This window comes from Telmatherina bonti, assembly GCF_933228915.1.
Source record: "Telmatherina bonti genome assembly, chromosome: 23".
NCBI classification, from domain to species: domain Eukaryota; kingdom Metazoa; phylum Chordata; class Actinopteri; order Atheriniformes; family Telmatherinidae; genus Telmatherina; species Telmatherina bonti.
In genome coordinates, this window is record NC_136632.1 from 7,337,350 (window position 1) to 7,360,421 (window position 23,072).

The 23,072-nt window shown below is 39.7% G+C and overlaps 1 protein-coding gene across 4 annotated transcripts in view; it reads left to right on the forward strand.

Annotated features, from left to right (window-relative positions):
• The window catches only part of anks1b (ankyrin repeat and sterile alpha motif domain containing 1B), a gene marked incomplete at its 5' end in the record, with an annotated part of 320,790 nt that overhangs the window by 262,524 nt on the left and 35,194 nt on the right, over positions 1-23,072 (forward strand). For 3 of the 4 annotated variants that reach the window (XM_079263373.1, XM_079263374.1, XM_079263376.1), the window contains 2 exons: positions 7,661-7,759; positions 9,037-9,189. In XM_079263373.1, the coding sequence (XP_079119499.1) occupies positions 7,661-7,759; positions 9,037-9,189 (252 nt within the window). Of the gene's footprint in view, positions 1-7,660; positions 7,760-9,036; positions 9,247-23,072 lie in introns of all 4 variants that reach the window. The other variant, XM_079263375.1, reaches the window with a different exon arrangement.

Genomic DNA, 23,072 nt, shown 5'->3' on the forward strand with positions numbered 1-23,072 from the left:
ATCCATTGCCCATGTAAAGGCAAAAAAAATGAATAAAAAAAGGCTGACACTATTACATCTTGGATTGTTTTACAGCTATAGGGGAGTTTTGTGGAATCAGTCTGCAGGTATTCATTGTTAAATAAACACTCAATAAAAGCAGTAGTTTTAGTTCTTGGAAGGTAACATGAAAATGCTAATCCCATATTGCATGGCACAGCTCACATCCTCTGTCTCCTTAACCAACAAGTAAGTAAAAAAAAAGAAATATATGAACATCTGGCTCAGCGAATGGCGAGGAAACAGTTATCCTGGGGATCCTTTCACACCGAGGCAAGCCCACCCATGACCATAGAAGACATTACCATTCATTGGAACGGCCTTGACTCAGGGCAGCCCCCCGATCCACACTCCAGCCAAAAGGCTGCAATGCAAGGGCCGCCCAGTCTACAGCCGTCCCCATGGCAACGACCCCGTAGGCATGGCTCCTCCCAATGCGGAGGATCCAGGAAAACACTTGAAGTTTAAAAAAGATCAAACAGACAATGACCGATAAGGAACAACTGAGAGCAATAAGATGAAAGTAAACATAAGAATTATTAAGAGTAAATAGACTTTGATGACAATAAAAACAAAAATAAAAGCTACTTAAGTGGGTGATATTTAAGATATCTAAGTAATTAAATATTGAAATAAGCAGGTGGTAAAATATCGTAAAAGTAAATAGGTGGATAAAAATAGAACAATAACACTAACAATAATCCTCAAATAGACTTAAAGAAAAATCTCTTGATGATCTCTTCAATCATGGTGTGTAGTGAAGGCGGAGAGTGACTAGCTGCGTTTGCTTTACAGGTTTTCACTAAATCAAAGCGATATTTGTAGGTTTTGACAAACAAATGGGATTGTCAGGTGTTTCCATTAAACGCTTTTTAGTGCATAAGCTTTAATTCTTGTAAAGTCTTGTCAGTATGATGAGATTTTACAAGAATTGCGACTTGTGCAAGGTGGCAAAGTAGTGTTATTTTGAGGTTTTTACTTGCTGCGGAGGATTTCTCTTCCTTTCTCTTCCTCGTTTTCTTTCCTAATTCATTGTAAAACTTTGAAATTTGCTGTTGTTTGTTCCAGTGCTGAAATTTAACTGTTCACATTTTGTCACGTCTGGGTACAGGTAAATACAAAAAAGTGCTTCCATTACACCTTCGTGATATATTTTGATATCAAAACGTCTGAAAATCCACCTCATGGGAGCGTAAAAACCTTCTTAGCACTAATTGAGAGAGTTTTTTTAAAGGTAGATTTTTCCACTTTCGTTTGATTTTTATTGCAATATTTAGTTTTTGCACAATTCTAGATGTAATGGAAACACACATATGTAGTTTCACAAGACACTCAACTGCGTCTCTTGTATTTTTTTGTCTTCCACACCAAGTCATAGGCTTTGACACGGTAAAGTGTGACAGCTGTCATTGTGAGACGGGCTTCATGCATGTCAATGACCCACTAAGCTGCGATATTACCAGATTACCTCAATCCCTGCAGAGTAGCGGGTCCCCATCTCATGACTTGTGGTCTGATTTTGTCCATCTGAACGTTAAATTCTGCCCGAGTGGTTGGGCACCAAAATTCTTCATCCACTGGTGGAAACAAGACTTTTCTGTGAAAGCGATACCAAGATATTTTAAGCTAAGTTGTTTTTTTTTTTAGAGGTTTTAAAATCATCTCTTCTGTTTACAAGGATTTAGATGAGAGAAGTGAAATAGATATTAGATTTATTCAGGATGAAAGCTTCATTACTAATTTCTAAACCCTGAAGAGGAATTTCAGACAAAAATGTTGAAATAAGACGTTGTCGTTAGGAAGTGGCTATATCAACAACTTCCTGGTTGCCATGTGTAATCCAGGTGTTGTCGCCAATCCTGTGAGCGATCTTTGTTTCTCTGACATAAACTGTGAGTTTAAAACATGTCGGGTGGAATGCAAAGTCTTAACGTCACAAGATATTTTCTGATAATTGGTTTCATCAAGTTCCCAGATGGATCTAAAGTAATCCTCTAGTAAAAACCATGTTTTATAGGTTTTGTTTACAGCTGATGGAACAAAAGGAGATGCTTTACATCTTTATGTTCATAATTTCATGACTTTGTTCATAAATTCTCTCACCAAACAGGAAAATATAAACAAATGTTTAATTCTTGAAGATGAAATGTTGGGAACTCATTTGGGAAATTAACCCAGCACACAGATTAATTAATGCAGAGCATGAATTTTAATGACAGACTGTAGAGAAAAGTATACCTCAGTTAATGTTCCCTTCTTTTCCATTAATGATTTTAACAGTGAATTTAATGTAACTCGTAGGCAAATTACAACAACCTTATTGGGTTTTTTCACTACTACCCACAGTAAGAGACTTAATGGATAAGAATGGACTCTAGATTTTAGTACCATTTCCTTCTGTGATGCTGTTTTGTCCAACTGATTACTGATGTCTTGGGAATATGGATGGCCATGTCAAAAACCAATAAAAACAGGTGGACTGCTGCAGTGAGACTGTGATGGACTGGTGACCTTCCAGGGCGTACCCTGCGTCTCGTCCATAGACTGCATATAAAGAGATGGACGGAGTCTCCGTGACGTCAACCATAGGTTTCTGAAGAGCTGAGATGAAGCTCGATGGGCGGTTCCTACCGTCGCCATGTTGGCAGCATCATGCGTGTCGTCTCGCCCGGAAAATACAAATATGGGCAAAGAGGTGGAGCTGAGAGGGGGGCTGTGAGCTTCATGGTGGATGTTTGACATCAAGCGAACTCCGAGATTTCTGTAGGTAAGAGCTAACCGAGCTAACCCGGAGATAACAGGAGCTAACCAGCTAACGGAGGTAAGCGGGCTAAAGCTAAGTCACGTTATTAACCGGCTAAAAACCGCGGTTGTTCTACGTTCTTCTGACTTGAAGTCGGATATTGGTACCTGTCAATCAAAAGGACCCGCCCCTAAATATGCCGAACTTCGAGATTAAATTACTTTTAAATGGGCGAGTTAGAAAAAAATCCACTCCCCCACAGTTGTCATGAAGGTAAACCTGACCTATTAAACCGAAAATGGATTTTTGAACCAGGTTGTAAACATGTTTATTTCTGCTATGAGGTTGGTCTTTTTAACATGGGAGTCTATGGGGGTTCGCTTTGTTTTGCAGCCCCTAGTGGATGAAGGGGGAACTGCAGTTTTATGCACTTCCACATGGGCTTCACTTTCAACCGCTGGAGGTTGCCGCTTGGTCTCGTCCAATGATTGCTGGGATAGTCTCCAGCTTCCCCGCGACGCCTAATTGGCCAAGCGGTTAAGAAAATGACTGATTGATTGACAGCTGCAGTGAGAATTAAGACTTTTTATTTGAAGCAGCAGAAATCTGCAATAGAAACTCGTCTCCTGCGTGGTCTTTCCAGTGTAAAATGAAAATGTCGCGGCCTCACGCAGTGAGTCGACTGAAGGGAAGCTGCAGATTTCTGGACACAACCGCACTCTGCTTCGCCGCGTTTTAGATGTTCACCACTGCTGTAATTCAACAACAATTAGACGTGAAGGTACTGGCAGGTGGAATCATTCCTACACCAGCATATCCGTGTAGCGTGTTGTTGTGAGAAGGTGGACAGCCCACAGTGTCCTTCATATCCTCATCTTCCTTTACCATCTTTTAGTTTGATGGTTACCTAACCGTACCTCACTTTTTCTGCCCCAGTCTATATTTCTGATGTTATTTTTGGCTGAGTTGGCCTTTATTTCCGAGCAGCAGCTGTCTGCCTGCACACTGCATCTCTCCATGACGGTAATTATCTGTCTGCATGACAACTCCTCATCCTCTACAGAGACGAAGGACTGATCGCTCTCTTATAGCGCCCCAATGGATTAATTAAAGGTGAAACTCTGTGTGAAACCGCACAGGCTCTGGCGTAAAAGTCAAGCATGAGTCTTATTAAAGAGTATTAAACTTGCTTTCTGCTAATCTCTGTTTAGCTTCACTAGTTGTGCTTCATTACGGCTTAATGTGTGTTTTCTGTGACGGGTCAGCTCACACTGTTCTGTGTGTTGCGGGACAAGTTGTACGGCTGCTTCTATTCTGCTTTTAAAGATGTAACTTCTGATTGATTTCATCTTATCTATTTAAGTTATTTCTGGCTGTATTAATGTGCTCAGCTGTCGGTTCAAATAGAAAAAAAATGAGACAGACAGCTGTTAGCATAACAACAGACCATTTCTGCAACTAGAAGGTCATTTCAGGTACTGATGGAGTTGTTATAGATTCATTAAGGAGCTTATAAATCAGAAATGTGTTTCTGGTGAGGAATAAATGAAGATGGCACACCGCACAAATAAAAACGAGTCAGGCTGAGTGTTGCTTTGAAACGATGCAGCTGGAGCTTTAAATCTCGATCCGATCATTGCAAAGGATAAAGTGAAGGAAAACTTAATTAGAGAGGTTTTATTGCAGATACTTCAGGTGAGATCCCAAAATGGACATTTTGGCACCATTAGTTCTCCGTACCCCCCCCCCCCCCCCCCCCCCCCGATATGAGGAGTGTATTCTTTAAAAGGTTAAGCATGAGTTTATGTTGCTTAGTTTTGTAGCTTTTCTCTGTGATACACGTTTCTCTTTTGAATTAAATGAAATAAATAATAATAAAAATAATAAAAGAGAAGGCAGAAGGAAAATAGACAAGTTTCTTTATGAACGTTAGGACCTGACTGCAGAAACTGGGTTAATAAATAAATAATTCAGTTGTGATGTTTAGCAGAAATGTTTCTTTCATTATGCTGAATATTATACTTAACAACACGCTAACTTTAACATGAATGACAGCAGCTGTACAGGACACAACAAACTTTACTGGCAGAAATGTACATTTTCTCATTCTGTTCCATTCTGTTCCTGATCCATTCGGATCAGGTCTTTAATCAGTTCCCAGAGTCGGAACGAGACATGGAGAAGCTGCATTCAGCATGTCTGGAAGAAACTCCCAGAAAGCCTCAGATCAGCTGAAACATCCAGCTTAAAGTTCCTCCTGTTCTCTGCTGGTGTTCACTCAGCTTTATTTGGAGTTATTTCAATTCCAGATCTGTTGGTTTTAAGCTGGAATTGATCCCGATTCTAATAGTAAATTTTTCAGGTATTTTCTTTGCCTTTCTCTCTTGTTTTATTTTAAATTATGCTTCTTATTTTCTAACGCTTCAATGTCTCTGCGTAGCACTTTGAATCAGCCTGCTGCTGAATGGTGCTGTACAAATAAACTTGCTTTGCCTGTACAAAGTTTAATCGAATTTCAAGTGTCTTGATGGATTTATTTACACGAACTCTGGATGCTCCAGGTTAAATAACCTTATCAGCTGAAGCCATAGTTACACACATTGTTCAAACTGTCGCTTAGTGCTTTTTTCTTTTTCAGGAAAGAAAATCTGTGTGCGTGTAAATCTTTATATTAAAAAGCATTTATGTTTATTTAGTATAATATGAGATAAAATGTTATGGCATTGGGGTGGAGCTGCAGAGGTTTAGCTATCTTTGGGACTTGCAGAACCTGTGTATAGTGTTTTACTAGCCTGGATCCACAGTCCTTAACTGGACAGTGACCCCTTGAAATTCTGAATAATTTCCATAAATTTCTTGATGCAAACCCAAACAAAACACTGGTTTCTGGTGTCTGGTTGCACACACACACACACACACACACACACACACACACTTCTGTGATTATGTTGCAGAGGAAGCCATAGATAGAAACATGTTTAGTTAACACAGTAGAGAAGAAAATCTTACCTGTACTGGAACTAAAACATGGAGTTGTAGCCCAGCTTCTGCAACTTGCAACCTTTCACTTTGTATTTCAGTCCCGAACATTTTGTCAACAAAACTTGACAGAACATGGTAAAGTTGCTTCTACACTTTTCCAGTCCTTTTGACCAATCAGAGCCCATTTTCACTGCACGTCACATACATCTGTGCTCATCCAGCACTAAGAAATGTAACTAAAAAGTGTTTTTCACACACATTCACACACCGATGAGTTCTGAATCTTCTCCAAAGACACTTTGACTTGTAGTTTTGGGAAGCTGGAATTAAACTACTTCCAGTTGAGAGATGAATAAAGTCAAATGACACCATTTAGAGATGGTTGTGAAACAGCTTCAATACTGCTTTTCAGTATTTATATTAATGATCTGACCTGCTGTATGCCGATGACACTGTGCTCTACACACATGGAAATAAATTAAAAAGAGGTTGCTATTAAATTAACAAATGAATTGCAAAACATTAAGTGGAATTTCCAGATTCTGTATGGCTAAATTTCTAAATGTTGACAAAACTGAATCCATTTTCTTTTCTAATAAACATATCGCCATTTTCCTCAAACAGGCAAAACATAAAAATGTCCCTAAATTTAAATATTTAGGGGGTGACATTCAAACTTGTAATATATAAGTATATAAGTAATATAATATATATATATAAGTATATATAAGTAATATAAAAAAAATGTTATGTACTGTAATTTAATCTCAGAACATTTAAACATTGTAGACATACTTAGGATGCCTCCATCATGTGTCTTCGTACTCGAAATCTCTGACAAAAAGCCTCGACTTTACCATCACTGCAATATCCTAAATAACCACGAAAACCATGGAAATATGATCAAATGTTTCAACATATTTCTTGTATTTAAAATTCTTCTTGTCTGTATGTCCTTTAATAAAATCTGTAGCTCCTACATCAGAGAAAAGCATCTAGGATGACACAGTTGGCAACGAGACAGGAATGTTCTGTTCCCAAAACGCCGTTTGATCAATCCGTCTCTTTCAGAGCCGCGAAACTCTTCCAGCAGAATTCATTACAGGCACAAACATAAAGATGTTTTCACGTCTGACCAGAAAGTCGTTGCAGACCCAACAAACCTGTGCACACACAATTAAGATCTTGTGTATCTATCTACAGAAACACAAGACAAATGTTTTTTGTTGTTTTGGTTTTTTTCTCTTATATTTTGCTGAAGTAGTGTGTGGTGACATGGTTAGGGTGGGGGTTAATCTGATTTAGTTAAGTCAACTCAACTTAATATTATTATTCGAAAGGTGCTTTATGGGGCAGATTATATAAGATTTAATCTTCTATCCATCTTCTGTGCCTATTTGTTCATGTATAACAACGTAAAGTTAAACTGAACATGAAATGAACAAATAAAATTGTTTGTGTGTGTGTGTGTGTGTGTGTGTATATGTGTCAAACACATTCATTCATTCATTCATTCATTCATTCATGCATATGTGTCTCATCAAATGGTGCTATGTTTTAAGTCACTATTGAAATGTACAACAATGAAAAGTGAGCTGCAGGGTGCGTCCTGCCTCTCGCCTGCTGCTGGGAAAGGCTCCAGCTTCCACCTGATGCTGATTTGGGATAAGTGGAACAGAAAATGAATGGATGGAACTTTTTTTTTCTGTATCAACTTGGTAATTTCTGCTAAATCGGTGGTTGGCTGAGCGTTGGGTGTGCGAAGTGGAAAAATCAGCTGATTTGTTTTATTGCATGCATATGGCTGTTGTGTTGTCATTATGTCTGCTATATGCAGAATGTTAGAAATCCTTGTTCCAGTGTTACTAACCTTGTCCCGGACTTGGTACTTTACAGGGCAGCAACGTGGTGGAGGATCAAGACCTGCTGGAAATTGGGATTCTAAACTCAGCTCACAGACAACGTCTGCTGCAGGCCATACGGCTGCTTCCCAGGGTCAGTGCTGCCAGATGTGTTCAAACCAGATGTGTTCACTGTGAAATGTCATGAAAGTGAAGACTTCATGCAGATAAGGAGGGAAATGCTGGTCTGCTCCACCGATAGATGTAAAATGTAACAAATGATCTACTTTATAAATGCTAAAACGAGAAAGAAACTTCTAAATCTTCATTTTCTATCTGTAAAATCAGAACAGTTAAAACATAAGAGGCAGATTTTAAATTTTTCTTGCCTCAAATGGAAAAATTCTGAAATAATACTGAGGCTTATTTACAGACTTTGCTGGCAACATCTTCTATAACTCTGTTTGTGTCTGTGTTTGAGACTTTGCAAGTTTAAATTCGAACACAGAGAAAAAAAGAGAGAGCTCAGAGATGAACTTTGATCTGCGGTCAGCATCTTCCTCCTCTCACTCCTGCTGAACGTCTCCAGACAGCGCACAAGAAGACTTTGAACCTAACTCTGCCACGCACACTCGTAGACACTTTGGCAAACAAATGGTGAATGTGGAGTAAAGCTACGTTTGAAGCACCATCAACTCTGAAACCATAAATGAATTATTAATTATCTGCTACGTTCACAAATGCCTCAGTCTAAGCAGCAGCTCGCTGCCGCTGCTACCGTTCCTCAGAGCTGCAGCTTGTTTGCACTCGTAAAAAGAAAAAAGCAAACCTTTAAAGATCCTCCTGGTGCAGACGAGCCTAATGCAGCTGATTCAGGAAGGAAAATGGAAAAAGTCTAATCCAGTTTGGTATGGATTAGAGTTTTAAGCAGATGTCATGTTGCATAAGAGAATGATGTGCAGACTTTAAGTATGTTCTGCAGATGTCGTGTGTTATCAAGCTCAAGGTTAAAAACTATTTTTATAAATGAAATGAAATTAAGTTAAATTAAATTAAATTAAATTAAATTAAATTAAATTAAATTAAATTAAATTAAATTAACCCCTGGCGAGCTGTCCAGGGTGCCTTTCGTCCAATGACTGCAGGGATAGGTTCCACCTTCCCCGCGACCCTGAATTGGATTAAGCTGTTAGAATAATGAATGAATGAATGAATGAATGAATGAATGAATTAAATTAAATTAAATTAAATTAAATTACTTTGAATGCATGGAGGAAAACAGCTGTAAGATATCGAGGTATATGTGCAGTACTTCCAGAAGTCTGTCAAAATGTTATAAAGCATTGAAGAAAAGTTTTTTTTTAAAAAAGTAATAATAACAAAAGATGTTTTTTTTCCCCCTTATTTTTCACTATTTAATCTGGACAAAAGGTGAGACCAGTTGGCTATGACGGCAACAATCCCACGTCTGTGGCAGAGTGGTTGGACTCTCTGGAGCTTGGCGACTACACCAAGACTTTCCTCATCAACGGCTACACCTCCATGGAGCTGGTCAAAAAGATATGGGAGATCGAGCTCATAAATGTAAGTCAAATCACACCATTTTGTCCTGAAAAATATGCATGTGAAAGGATAAACTTAGTGCATCGGAGGCAACGCTTACATGCACAAATACTTCATCTGTCCGACTGAAACCAGTGACTCCAGCTGACATGTTGACACGGAGGCTGGATAAAGTGACCCGATCAGCGGCGTGTTTTTACATCTCATCTCCTCACTCCGCCTCAAGCATACGATGACATGATGACATTTTGATCTGCTGCAACACACCTGACTCAAATGAAGAGTTGACATGAGCAGAGAAGCTCCACACATGTCTGTCTGAATCAGGCGTGTTGCAGCAGGGAAAACTCTAAAACCTGCAGGACACCACCCCTCCAGGGTCAGGATTGAGGATCCCTGCTCTATACCTCACTTAAACACCACATGGTCCAGATGTGCACCACAGAAACCAGTGGAACAAGCGTACAGATGTTTTCCAGCTGATCCGATCGTGAAGAGTTAAACCTTCTCCCACGGATCGAAAACTCGCTCACATGAGCTGAGGCTTTTTCACGGCACATTTTGACCCTGGCTGGACGTTGCGTTGGGTCAAGCAGAGCATGATGAACACAACCAGGTAGCAGACACGTTTGGGTCTCATCTGGGCACCTGCTGAGTGTTGTGTGGGCCAGAAGAGGCCCAGATCTGAGAATCCAGTCTAGACTTTACAGCTTTGTGCTTGTGGGCCACATGTGGTGGTCATGTGACTGATCGCTAAGATCCTTTGAAAGGCACAAGTTAAGACCAGAAATGGGCCAAACGATGCTGCATATGTGGGCCAAACATGGGAAGTTTAGATAAAGTTTGCTTGAACTTGGTCACAACACAGCTCTGCTAAACGGACGTCATCAACAAATCGTCTAAACTAAATGCACCAATGCCAGCAGGGTTTTTGTTTTTTGTTTTTTTTTTAAAAACCTGCAGATGTTATAATACTATGTCAAAAAAAAAACAAATGAAGCCAAATAAAACACTTTAGCTGGTAATAATAACTCACAGTCGAAGTTTCTCTCGTTCATTCAAGGACAGCAAAGCTTCCTGCAGATGGATCGACTTGTTTGTGTCCTCGTCTTTCACCTTGATGGCAGAGTGTGTGTGTGTGTGTGTATCTTCCCCTCTTTAAGTCCGTTGGCTCCTTTCCTAAATGTGGGCTGAAGCGAATGTGAAGGTTCCCTCAGTGGGGAGGATGTCATGCTGCTGTGCAGAAAGCCCATCGGGCATTTCTTCTCATTACCGTGCAACGTGTGCTCAGAATGCAGACTAGAGGAGGCGCAGTTTTACTGTCCAGTCATCACATTACTTCCATTTTTTTTTTCTCTCTTTGTCCTGATTTTATCAGCTCTATTTGCTAAATTTTGAGTTCCAGCTATTGAAATGTGCTGAGCTTTTGCATCTTACACAGCTGCAGAGTTAGATTTTCGGTGTTTTTACATAGTAACGCTGACGATAACCTGCTTCGACATTTGAGCTCCTGTGCTGTCAGACGAAATGCAGTTATTCAATCTTTGTAAGACATAAAATCTTACAAAGATCGGAGTGATGCGCTCCTTTGATGCTGCAAGTGCAACCAAATCAAGCTGGATTGCAGAGCGCCCGTCTCGTTGATTTCAATGAGAGGAAGGAGAGCTAGAAGGGGTGTTTTTCCTTCCAGCAGAGGGTAAAGTGATGAGTGATCAGCTGGAGGAGGTGGAGAGGGAGTTATATAAGCATGTGGGATGCAAGATGTTTCATCGTGCTGGGGATACCGCCCACACGTTGCACTTTTCTGTGTGTGTGTGTGTGTGTGTGTGTGTGTGTGTGTTTCTGTGCATATGTGAGATAGAAGAAGTGTTAATACATACTCATATTTCTGTATGTGTTTATCTCAGTCTGCAGCTATAAAGCAAACTATACATCAGTCTGCTCTGCCACTCTGGAAGCACAGATGTTGAGGCCAATGTGTTCTTCATGTGCATTTAAACACATGAAGTTTTGCTGGAAGTATTAACTGTGTGAATCCACTAGAGGCTGCACAAGCGTAAAGTTTGTGGAAAAACATAGTATAATAACTTAGATAGCCTTTCAGATATCCAGAAGGAGGTGTTACCTCTTTTCAACATGGCAGTGACCGTACATAGACAAGCAGGTTGAGGAAGACATGGCTTTATAACCTGGACTTTTTGCTTTCCTAAAGAAGAAATGTCGGAAAAATCCTCAAAATGACACAACGCTAATGTTTACTTCAGCAGAGATGCTTTTAAAGCAAAGCTACACAACTTTCTGACCTTTAAACTCTGACCTGTTTGGATGCAAGTCAGGAAAAGAAAGAAAGTTGAGACAGGAGTCATTATGTGAATGACTTTCACTGGCTGGACGGATCTCAGAGAAGAGACAGGATGCAGGGCAGGAGCTGAATTTGTCTTCATAAGAGGAGAAGCTGCCAAAGTTCATTAGTGGGACTTTAACATATTAAAACCAGAACCAAAACTTTTTAGTTTTCTGTTTTTTTAGTCATGCAACGTAAACAAAGTGGTTTCAACATTATCATATTAATAATACTGAAGAAGAAAAGATAAAAGAGCAGAACAGAAATCTGGTTTGATTGCTTTTGACCTGTTTATGATGATAGAGTTTGTTTCTATTTGTTTCATGTATCCACAGAATGAACAAACAGAAACCGGTATATTTTAGTTTATACCAGATTTCTTACAAAGTACTTGATGTATAAACATGTGTGGATCAAATGTTTGTGTTATTTCAGGCCTTGGACTGATCAGCTGATCAGACTCAGTACACCTTAATGTTTATGCTTTGTGTTTATTGGAACTACCTGGATGAATTAAAGTGGTTTTTTAATGTTAATTTGGTGTTGAGTAACTGTGGAGATCCCAGTTAAACATGCTGGTTGACGTTCTCCCATTGCTACAAGGTGAAATCTGGTAACAGTGAAGGTCAGAATCCACGATTGACTGTTCTTCATCCTCACTAATGCTGTCAGTACCCCTTAAGATGTAATTACATTAAATATCCAGTAGCATAACGGAGCTACTGCATCCTCCCAGGGCGGTGGTTGAAGGTTAATGTCAGCTTCATGCAGGGAATACGGTGTCAGCATTGCATGTACTTTACTAATCGACTGCGTCATGGCTGCGTGTGTATATTCACGCCGCTAACACCCCTGCTGGAGCTGAGTTTCCAGCCATTTTTCTGCAAGTTATGGATGATATGACTGAAAAAGGGAAGACATGAACGTGAACCAGCTGTAACTTGAGTTCAGACACGTGCCACTACCCATGTTCATAGAAAATATATATAAGCATCAATCATAATGGGTACACTGTACTTTTATAGGTAGTTAAGTATTTAGATATTTCCTTGTCACTGAAATAATGGTAAAAAAATATATTTTAACTAAACAGAAAAGCCTCCTATTGGATAATTACGACATGAGAGATTGTTTTATTTAAGTGCAACTGATGCAGTGAGTAGCTTCTCATTTCTTAAGCAACCATGTGGAAAGACACATCCCACGGACATGGAAAAGATGTTTAACAAAGCTTTCATTATTGGCATCAAGCAGAGAAGCATCTAAACAGACTCTGAAACTTCTAAAACTGGCTTAAGAACAGTCTAATGCACAGGTGTCAAACTCCACTCCTCGAGGACCACTATCCTGCAGGCTTTTGTTCTCTCCATGCTCCAAAACACCGGAAAAAATGAATAAACAAGTTGACAAGAAGCTGTTAGATCCATTCAATTTGAATCAGTTGTGTTTGAGCATGGAAACAACAAAAACCTGCTGGATACCGGCTCTTGAGGACTGAAGTTTGACACCCCTGGTCTAATGCATGATTAAAAAGTGGAAGGACGATGGGAAACCATCGTCTCAGAGGATGAAATGTGGTCAGAAAACCCTCCCGATTGCGATTGGTGACCGCTTCAATGTTTGGTGAAATTACATTGAAGAAAAACGACAGTTGGACTCGGGATTAGCTTTAATAGTAACAAGGAAGAAGATTTCTACATGAACAATGTGAAGGGAACTCAAGGAGCTGAACAGCTGAAGTTGTCAGAAAACCACTTATCAGTGAGGCTGACCAGATCAAAAGGCTTCAGGTTGCTAGGAAACATAAAGATTGGGTTCTGGAGCTGGAAGAGGGTCATGTGGTGGGATGAGTCCAGACTGATCCTGTTCCAGAGCGATGGGAGCACAAGGTTAAGAAGAGAGGAAGATGAAGTATCTGGTGTCTACTGTACCGGCCTGTGAGGGCAGTCTGTGATATGGAGTCGCTGCAGTTGGTCAAGTCCAGGTTCAGGTCTAGGATCGGCTCTAGGAGCAGGTCTAGGTTCAGCAGCATTGGAGGTCAGTGGACTACCTCGGTATACTTAATGAGGTTATTCCACCTTCCTGGTGGTACAATCTTATTCCCAGATGACATCACCAGGATTCATGACTGAGAAGGAGTGTTTCAGGGAACAGGAGACGTCACGTTCGCACACGGACTGACCACCACACCACAGAGCCCAGACTGAACCTCACTGAGGATCTTTGGGATGTGCTGGAGAAGACTTTGCATGGTCGTCTGACTCACCATCATTATAACAAGATAAAAAAAAAAAAAATGCAAAAATACCAAAGTTTGTCCAACAAACTACAGCTGGATGCACCTGTACCAGTGTGACTTTTCCTTTAGCCAGGCCGTTGTGGTATCCAGCAGACAGACATGTATCAAGTACTAGAAATCAAGACTCAAGTAAAAGTACAAGTACTCTATGAATAAAGTTACTTGAATAGAAGTTGAAGTGTTCCTGAAATGCTCCACTTAAGTAGAAGTTCTAAAGTATTCAACATTTTTTGTTCTTAAGTATTACAAGTAGTTTATTTTAAAATCTTTACTCAAATACTGAGAGTAAAAGTATTTCATTGTGTCGTGTAGTTATTTAAGACAACATTAAACTTTGTATATCATATTGTTTCTGATTTCAAACGTTCAGAAATCCTTTTGCTGGAGCAGTAGGACATGAACAGGGAGATCCATGAGATAAAAACTCATATCAAGTGTGTTCATTCCCCTCCAGAGCTTTTTCCCCTTCTTAAACCAGTAGGTATACGTTAAATGTTTTTTTTGTTTTATGTAAAGACGTCTCTCTTTATCCATAACTTATGGCAACCAAAGGCAAATTGGCCACTTATAAGCTAGTTCCTCTGTGAAAACTAAAGAAATTAGTATTGTTGATTCACACACACACACACACACACACACACACACACACACACACACACACACACACACACACACACTTTTATACGGTTATGTCGCTTATAAAGCAAAAGAACATATTATGTTGCTGCTAACTTGCTACGTGACGCTCCTTCATTCCCGCTCTGCAAAGCTGCCAGAGATCCTTTTGCTAGAGGAAAGAGGTCCCACTCTTTTTATTTTTTTAACTGGCATGAAACTGAAACTGACAGAGATTGTCTATAGCGACAAACATCACACTCTAACAAGTATAATTGATTTAAACAAATTACCATAGTGTTTTTTTTCTTTTCTTTTGTGTTTTTTTTTTTTTTTTTTTGCTGTTGTAACAAATAACGACGCAGGACAATAAAAATGTATCGGAGTAAAAGTATCATAGTGATCCAAAATATGTAGTGGAGTAAAAGTGGAAGTAGGAGAGAAAAAGTAATACTTCAATGAAGTAAAGATACCGCATTTTACTACTTGAGTACAGTAGTGAAGTAGTTCTACTTCGTTGCTAAACATCTATACCAGCAGATGATGTTGCTGTGTGTTTGGATTGGAACTACGTACTGCTAAAGCCACACAAAGGCACCTTGCCGAACCCAAAGTTCAGACACACTGCAGGTTCTTTAACTCTGGAGCCAAAAGGAAAATCTTGACATTGAATATATGTAACAGACAAGCCAGAGTGAAGGGCCAGAAAGTGGAAGAAAAAAGCAGTAAACCAGAGAAAGAAAACAAATAGACAAGCCAACATGACCTGCAGAAGTTTATGTGAAAGTTCCTATTCTGCTACCAGAGCAGATTCCCTGCATTCTGACAGGATAAAAGGATCATCTTGTGCTTTCTTTTCACAAGCTGACACAACTTGCTGAGGTATTAATGACATGAGTGGCATTTTTTGGTCTAAATAAGTCAGAAACACTGCAGCAGTTCCTGTCTTCTATTAATCTACACCTCTATTCAAGTGGTTCCTTTTCAGGGCATCGAGCGACCCGTGACTCCACTCCATCACCGCTTTCTTTTAGATCTACAGTGAGAAAGCATACAGTAAAACATCCTGAGAGCTCAAATCATGCAGTAAACTTACTGAAAAATCATTTATGAGCAGTTTTCATGTCAAACACTCACTGCCCTCATCTATAGCTGGACCATGGACAGCTATTAGACTACCAGTCCTTCTTTCAACCACAAACTTGCTGCAAGATGGGACGTTCTCCATCACATACCCGTTTCCTAAAATCACACCACTTATCCGTGTTCTCCATTTTTAGCACTTTTTCTAACATCACTTGAATAAAAAGTGTATTAATTGGCCATTTGTTGGGGTACAAACGGCTAGCAGAGCATTATTAACCCTGACGCAAGAGAAACTGGGGAGAAAAGTTCATTTTTCTTTTAAATCTGACGCTTTTATTTGGCCTTTTAGGACATTGTAAAAACAAAAAAAAGTACTATATACATTTTTCAGATTATTGTCTTGTCTAAATGATTGCAGTACATTATTTGATCCACCAGGGGCAGAAGACAAGTATCGGATTATGTGCAACCAGTTTTTGAGGCTAGTTTGATGCAAAAGGTCTCAAATGTTGTGTATCCAATATAATATCCAGTATTAAAGCATTAACTTATTTATTAAACCATTTCAGAAATGTTATCACTGGACAATATAATCGGTTGGTTGGTATCCAGTCACCTGAAAACATCTGATACAAGGTAAAATAAGAAGAAGCATGGAAGTAACTACAGAGGAGGTGTTTGCAGAGGAATGCATCACTGTGCACTTCATAAAGGCCTGAAGCCAGAACTCTGGGATTATTTTGGTATGAGTCTACATGATTTTTGAGGGACTGTACTTTTTAAATACTTTGTTTTGTATAAAAAGCAAGGCCATAACGTTGGTGTTCGCAGTTCATGGTGGAAGGAGTCCAGTGTTTTCACAAACAGAAGTAATAATAAAAAAAATAACTGCACAGAAAGCTTAAAAACACTTTAACGTGTGTTTTAAAGGAAAAGTACTTGACCTAATATTAGTTTTCTATTATAAAAGGAGACGTATTATGCATTCAGTACGGGCGACGTGTGTGCTATTTATCATAATTCTGGAAAATTTCATTAAAAGTATAATAAGGGAATCCAAAGCCTGAAACGCACAAAAGAAAACTCATTCAGTCTTGATTTCTTTTTTTTTTTTTTTTTTTAATTATTCAATTGACATTAATATTTCATAGGAAATTATCATTAAAATTGGACACACTGACTATAATTGGAATTTTTTCCTCCACGTTTAAATTAAACAAATCACACTGCAGTCATTGGCTCAGATAGTTTGCTTTCACCTGCAGCTACCAAAATTACTCATTCATATTTAATTTAGCAGTTTATAACACTGATTTGTACCCGTCTATTTTCCTTTAGCTTGAGTACAAAATGTATTAAACATTCAGTGGTTAAAGCTTAAAAAATGTGTTTCTTCACGCTTCATGATTGGAAACGATGTGTGGGAGCATCTTCATCCACCAGCTAAGCTGCTGTGGACCGTATATATATACCACAAGCAGTAATAGCAGAATGTTGTGACTCTATCAACTTGCGTTTATGATCATAGATCATCTTTTCTTTACTAAACTTATGAATCGGAGTAAGAAGCACCAGAACTGACACCTCATTGTGCAACTTAAACAACAGGACTGTTGGGAATTTGGCTCGCACAGCGGAGCATCTGATACCTGCGTGAATATGTGATGATGATGATGACGTAAATGAATATGGTGATGATGAACATGGATAAGATCTAGGATCGTGCATCAGATACTGTTCAGACTGGAGGGAAATGACTGGAGTGAGTAATGTGCACATTCATTTCCCTGCAGTGCAGTGAGACGCACACACATCCTATAAGAAGCCACATGGTGGCGCTGCTGCCTTTCACTTGAGTCAGAGCTCGGCTGGAGGTGAAGAGGGGACAAACAACTGCATGAGGGCTTCAATTTTCTCTCATTTAAAGGGATTCCTCAGGGAGCGCAGAGGGAAGCAATTAGAAATGGATTTCATTTTGGGAAGACACATCCTCGGCTGTGAAGTGCAGATAGTTTGTGCTCCTTAAGGAACAATCCCCGTAATGTTTTCCACATGAGTGGACCATGATGTCAGAAGTGGATGCCTTTAAGTGTCTATGTGTGTGTGATGTGCCACTGGTTACACTTGCATTGTTGTAATTGTAATCTTTGTCAAGCATGGTTGTGTATAATCACCAATCATAAGAAATTGAAATGCCTTGTAGTAATTATTCCACGTTTTCTGTACGTTGTTACAGTATTACACTGTAAATGCCTTGTTTCAGAAAATGTTACTAATTAGAATAAAGTCAAAGGTAATGAGTTTATCCAGATGAGGACAGCTAATCTTTTCTAAACGATGGCACTTCCCTGATGTAGTTTCTTTGTTAACCGCAATGCTGTGTGACACGTTGCAGTGACATCATCTTGTCGTGTGTTAACAGAGAGCAGGTCAAACACAGTCTGTGTTTTCTACTCTTTACTGTTATTGGTGTTTTAGTCCGCACATGTAAAGACAAATAGACTCCAAATCCCAGAAGAATAGTTAAGGAAGTAAAGATAAAACAGAAATAGAGAATTAATTCAAAAGAGTATATCAAGAATTTTTACGTTGGAAAAGGAGCAGGTTGAAATGATTGCCTCCACCGAGGTGGAGGTTACGTTGTCAGCAGTGTTGGTTTGTCTGCCTGGTGGCAACATATGTTAGGAGGTTGTGGATGGGAAATGGAACCAGGACCGAGTGATTAGATCTTGGAGGTGACCCAGATCACCATCTGGTTCACCGTCAGGTGATTAGGGATCGTTTTGCAATTGCAGCTTCTAACTCAGCAGATAATGCCCACTGGCAAAAAGAAGAACAAGATGGCGTCATGGTTGATGACAGCTATCACAGCTCAACCAGTTTGCCACCTTTAGAAAAAATGTTGAGACTATCAGAGCCAGTTGCTTCATCTTTGTGTCTGAACTTTATGCACAAAGATGAAGCACCTGGCCAGGTATGTTTCCAGAGTTAAGGATTATAAATGAGCTGGACCACTGCTTCGTGCAGCTCAGGATCCAGGACTAGATCCAGGACCGGATCCAGATCAAGATTTGATGCAATCAGTTGGTTTTCCTTAACTAGGCTATTTATGTTTACTGGTTCAAACTGAAAAAGGCTTTGCTGTGAAGTGGGTCTATACAAATAAAGCTGAAGTATACTGACAAGACGTCGGCATCTCTTCCTGATGATGGAAATACAAAGAGACTGTAGCCTGAAGTATACACAAATGTTGGCATGGGGTTGGTAACTGGGTGGGCTTTTGGGCCTTTTGGGGTTTCTTCCGGTGAATCATCCTACGGCCTGCACTCTGAGTGCTTCTAGCTATTCATCCCTGCCTTCCATTAATATGTGACTTTAGGCTTAGTCCATGAATATATACATGAGATGTATTGCAGTCTGTCTGTCTGTCTGTCTGTCTATCTATCTATCTATCTATCTATCTATCTGTCTGTCTATCTGTCTGTCTGTCTGTCTGTCTGTCTCTGTCTGTCTGTCTGTCTGTCTGTCTGTCTGTCTGTCTGTCTGTCTGTCTGTCTGTCTGTCTGTCCGTCCGTCCGTCCGTCCGTCCGTCCGTCCGTCCGTCCGTCCGTCCGTCCGTCCGTCCATCTATCTATCTATCTATCTATGTATCTATCTATCTATCTATCTATCTATCTATCTATCTATCTATCTATCTATCTATCTATCTATCTATCTATCTATCTATCAGTCTAGGCTAAGATCCTCCGGGACTTCTAGATTCAGACTGACAAATTGGTGACGGCATAAAAGCCAGACATAGTGATCATGGAGAAGCAGCAGAGGAAAGCCGCAGTGATTGATGTATCCATCCCCAATGATGGAAATACCAGGAAGAAGGAGCCTGAGAAAGGTGAAAGCAACAGTGTTACTCATAGACATCGGAGCAATGGGGGCCGTGTCCCCCACACTGGAGAAGTGGCTCCAACAGATACCTGGTGAAACATCAGACGTTTCCATCCAGAGGAGCACAGTCCTAGGAACAGCTAAGATACTGTGTAGGACCCTCAAGCTCCCGAACTTGAGATGAAACAGTCTTCGCTTTGTCCAGAGGTGCTGGGAGGGTGGGGGAGGGAAGAGTTTTATATATAGAGAACCTGTCATGGTTGTTTCAATAGTTTACCTTGGTTCCTTTAGCTTATCAATTACACCTGTGTCTCATTGATTTTTTGTATTATTACCTCTTGGTTTCTGTTCTCATTCGGTTCATTGTTTGTAGTCACCTCTGTTCATTCGAGTTTTACATTAAAATGTCTTGATTTCGTGTCCTGCCTCTCCATCCTGCTTTCAAGTCTACATCTTCACACACCTTAACTCCAGGTCCACATTCACACCTAGCTTTTCCTCCAGATTCCAATGCTTTTCTTCAGCATTAGGCTACCTCATTTAGTAAAATTATTGCCAGTTATTAAATTCCAAATTAAAGTCCTGATTATTTTTAACCCTCTTGTTAAGGAAGACTTCTTTTTGTGAGGTCCTCTTTAACAGTATTATTTTGTATTTTTTTTGTATTATTTTGCATCATTCTATGGCAAAAACTTTGCTCAAAATCCTGTTGTACCCAATGTGATACATGTCCCATGCCCCCTAGTGGACACATTTTACACTACAATGACATTATATGGTAATAAATGAAAAAGATGCAAAAGGTTTTTTGTTTTTTTTTTTATGGACATTTTTTTTCAAAGGGACAAACAAAAGTTTGTAATTTGGAAAATGCTCATTTTCCTACAATTATTTCTTTGGTTGGGCTTATGTTTAGATTCTGACTCTTAGAAAACCCAGAAACATAAATCTTGTTTAATATTTTTCTCCAACCTCTTGAAAAAAAAAATTTGCAGCAAGGAAGATTTGACTTCTTCATTCCTGTTTTCACTTGTGAAGGCCTGTAAATCTGCATCATGTTGTGGAGGAGTGTAGGAGTATGTAGGTTTGTGAGAGTGCATCTCACCTACAAGGCTGAACTTGTACCAGCATTCCTGTACATCTATTATTGCACCATGGAAGTTCTGCACGCACGCACACACACACACACACACACACACACACACACACACATCAAAGGGAAAAAAAATTCTTAAGACCCTAAAATGACTGTTTGTGTACTGTATGTGGGGTCTGTTAGATATTAAGTGGAGTAATACGAGGTCAGCCATTCCTCTATCATGCATCTACATCATGGTAGTAGATGTTACCATGACAGCTACCAGTTACCATAGAGACTGTGCAGCTGGCATAAGTGATATAAACTCTGTTTCTGTGCATGTTCAAAAGATTTTCTTGACAAAATTCCAAATACTAAGAATATGTGCGTGTGTGTGTGTGTCATATCTTTGTGCTTGTCCCCTCTCCAAATGGACAGGTTGTCTCGCATCCCATCAGCAGATGGTTAAACGCTGCAGGATCATATACTTTATACAATATAATCTACACCATCCATACTCCTGCTAGTTTAGCATTCCTCTTTACAAGTTTCCACACCGTCAGCGAACCATATCTACATCCTATAAAACACTTATTTTTTGTCCTTTATGTGAATGCGTGTGTGTTCTACGTGTTGGAATGTGGATACAAAGCGTGTGAAAAAGGAGCGAATAGTAGCTAGTGTTAATTTCTATGTGGGCAGATTTGCCTCAGGACTGCAGTGTACTTCACCATCCCTCCCTGCTGCCGTAGTTGGAGCTGCGCTTCCTGTTGTTCCACTCAGCATGCAGCAGAGAGTGTGGGAGGTGTCAGGAGAGAATATGTGTGACCCATCCGTGCACCTTGGACCAGTGGTTTGCTGGTTGTGCTGCACTCTGCTTCTGGTCTGCTTCTACTTCACTGTGTTTTCACGTTATTTTAATCTGTAATGGCAGGAGTTAGTGATATCTTAGCAGACGTTTCACACTGCTTTGTTTCAATGTGGTGAAACAGTTTGGTTGGTTGTGTTGAAATTTCGAGAGATGAATCTTTTGTGTTAAATCTTTTGTGTTGAATCTTTCCTTCCATCCTCCTGAGTGGAAAACCTGGAGTCCTCATCTCAGGATCATATATGGGAAATTTTATGCTGGAAGACAATATCTTTTGTTTCCTATAACTTGAATAAACTCTTTAGGAAGGGTTCAGGGTTTGTGGAATGCAGAAAGGTTAGGTTTTAAAGCATCAGAAAGTTTCACACTCAAGTTTTCCAGGTTTTTGGAGGTTTTATTAGGATCATAAATATCAAGAGAGAAATGTTTTGTTGCCTTTTTTTCTTTTATTTTGACAGTAATATTAACAATCATTGATTTTTTTTTTTTTTAAACAAATGGTTGAAATAACAGTTGATTATATTCCAACAAGGCATGTTAGGTTAATTGGTTACTCTAAATTGCCCATAGGTAAGAGCGAGGGTGGTTGTTCGTCTCTGTTCTGCCCTGCGATGGACTGGCGAACTGTCCAGGGTGTACCCTGCCTGTCGCCCAAAGCCGGCTGGGATAGGCTCCAGCTTCCCCGCGACCCTGAATTGGATTAAGCGGTTCAGAAAATGAATGGATGAATATATTCCAACAAGACTTCGTCTGGCTTGCTCTCCTTCATCATTCTCCTTGACCTCACCGCTGCCTTAAAAATGACTAATTGTTTACGATTCTCCCAACTACAATCCCCGCTCTACATCACTGACATTTCACCTGGCAGACTTCGTATCTTGCAGACCAAAAACAGGTAATTTCTATCAATAACTACCCTTCCTCAATGCCCACCCTGTCCAAAGGTGTCCCCCAAGGCTTGGTACTTGGTCCTCTTCTCTTCTTCCTCTACAGATCATTCATATCATTAATTATCATGGTCTTTGTTTCCACCTCTATGCCGATGATATCAAAGTATTCATATCCATTAAATCTATCAACTTTTTCCAAACTGTCTGTCTGATGTTGGTCTTTTGACTCTAGATCATTTTCTCAAACTTCTCCAATAAATCTCATATTCTCATAATTGGTCCTGATTCCCTCACCTGTAAAAGATTTCTACCTCACATATGATAACTTCACCTTCGCCTCACTGCTGGAACCTCAGAGTTACTTTTGATACTAAACTCACCTTCGCCCAACACAAAAACAGCCTTTAACCAGCTCAAAACATCACCCATCCCCGTCTCTTTCCCCGCAGCCGAGACTTCAGTTAAATAAATTAATTTAAATTGAATAAATTTAATTAATATGAATTAACCTAAATTCACCCTCACTCAGAGGTTTTTCCTTCCTGTTAAAAGGGATTTTTTTTTTTTCCTTTCCACCGTTGCCTTGTGCAGCTCAGGTTGGATTGGATCGAGGTCATGATTCACTGCAATCTGTTGGTTTTCCTGAACCAGGAAATTGATGAAGAATTGACTTAATGTGTCTGTAAACTGCCCTAAGATGACGTTGTTGTAAAGCAGTTCTAGACAAATAAAGCTGAATTGAACTGACGCCTTCATCACATCTCACTCAGACTACTGTCATAGGATCCTCTACAGTATTACCGTTATCCTCTTCAATAGATTTCAGTACATTTAGAACT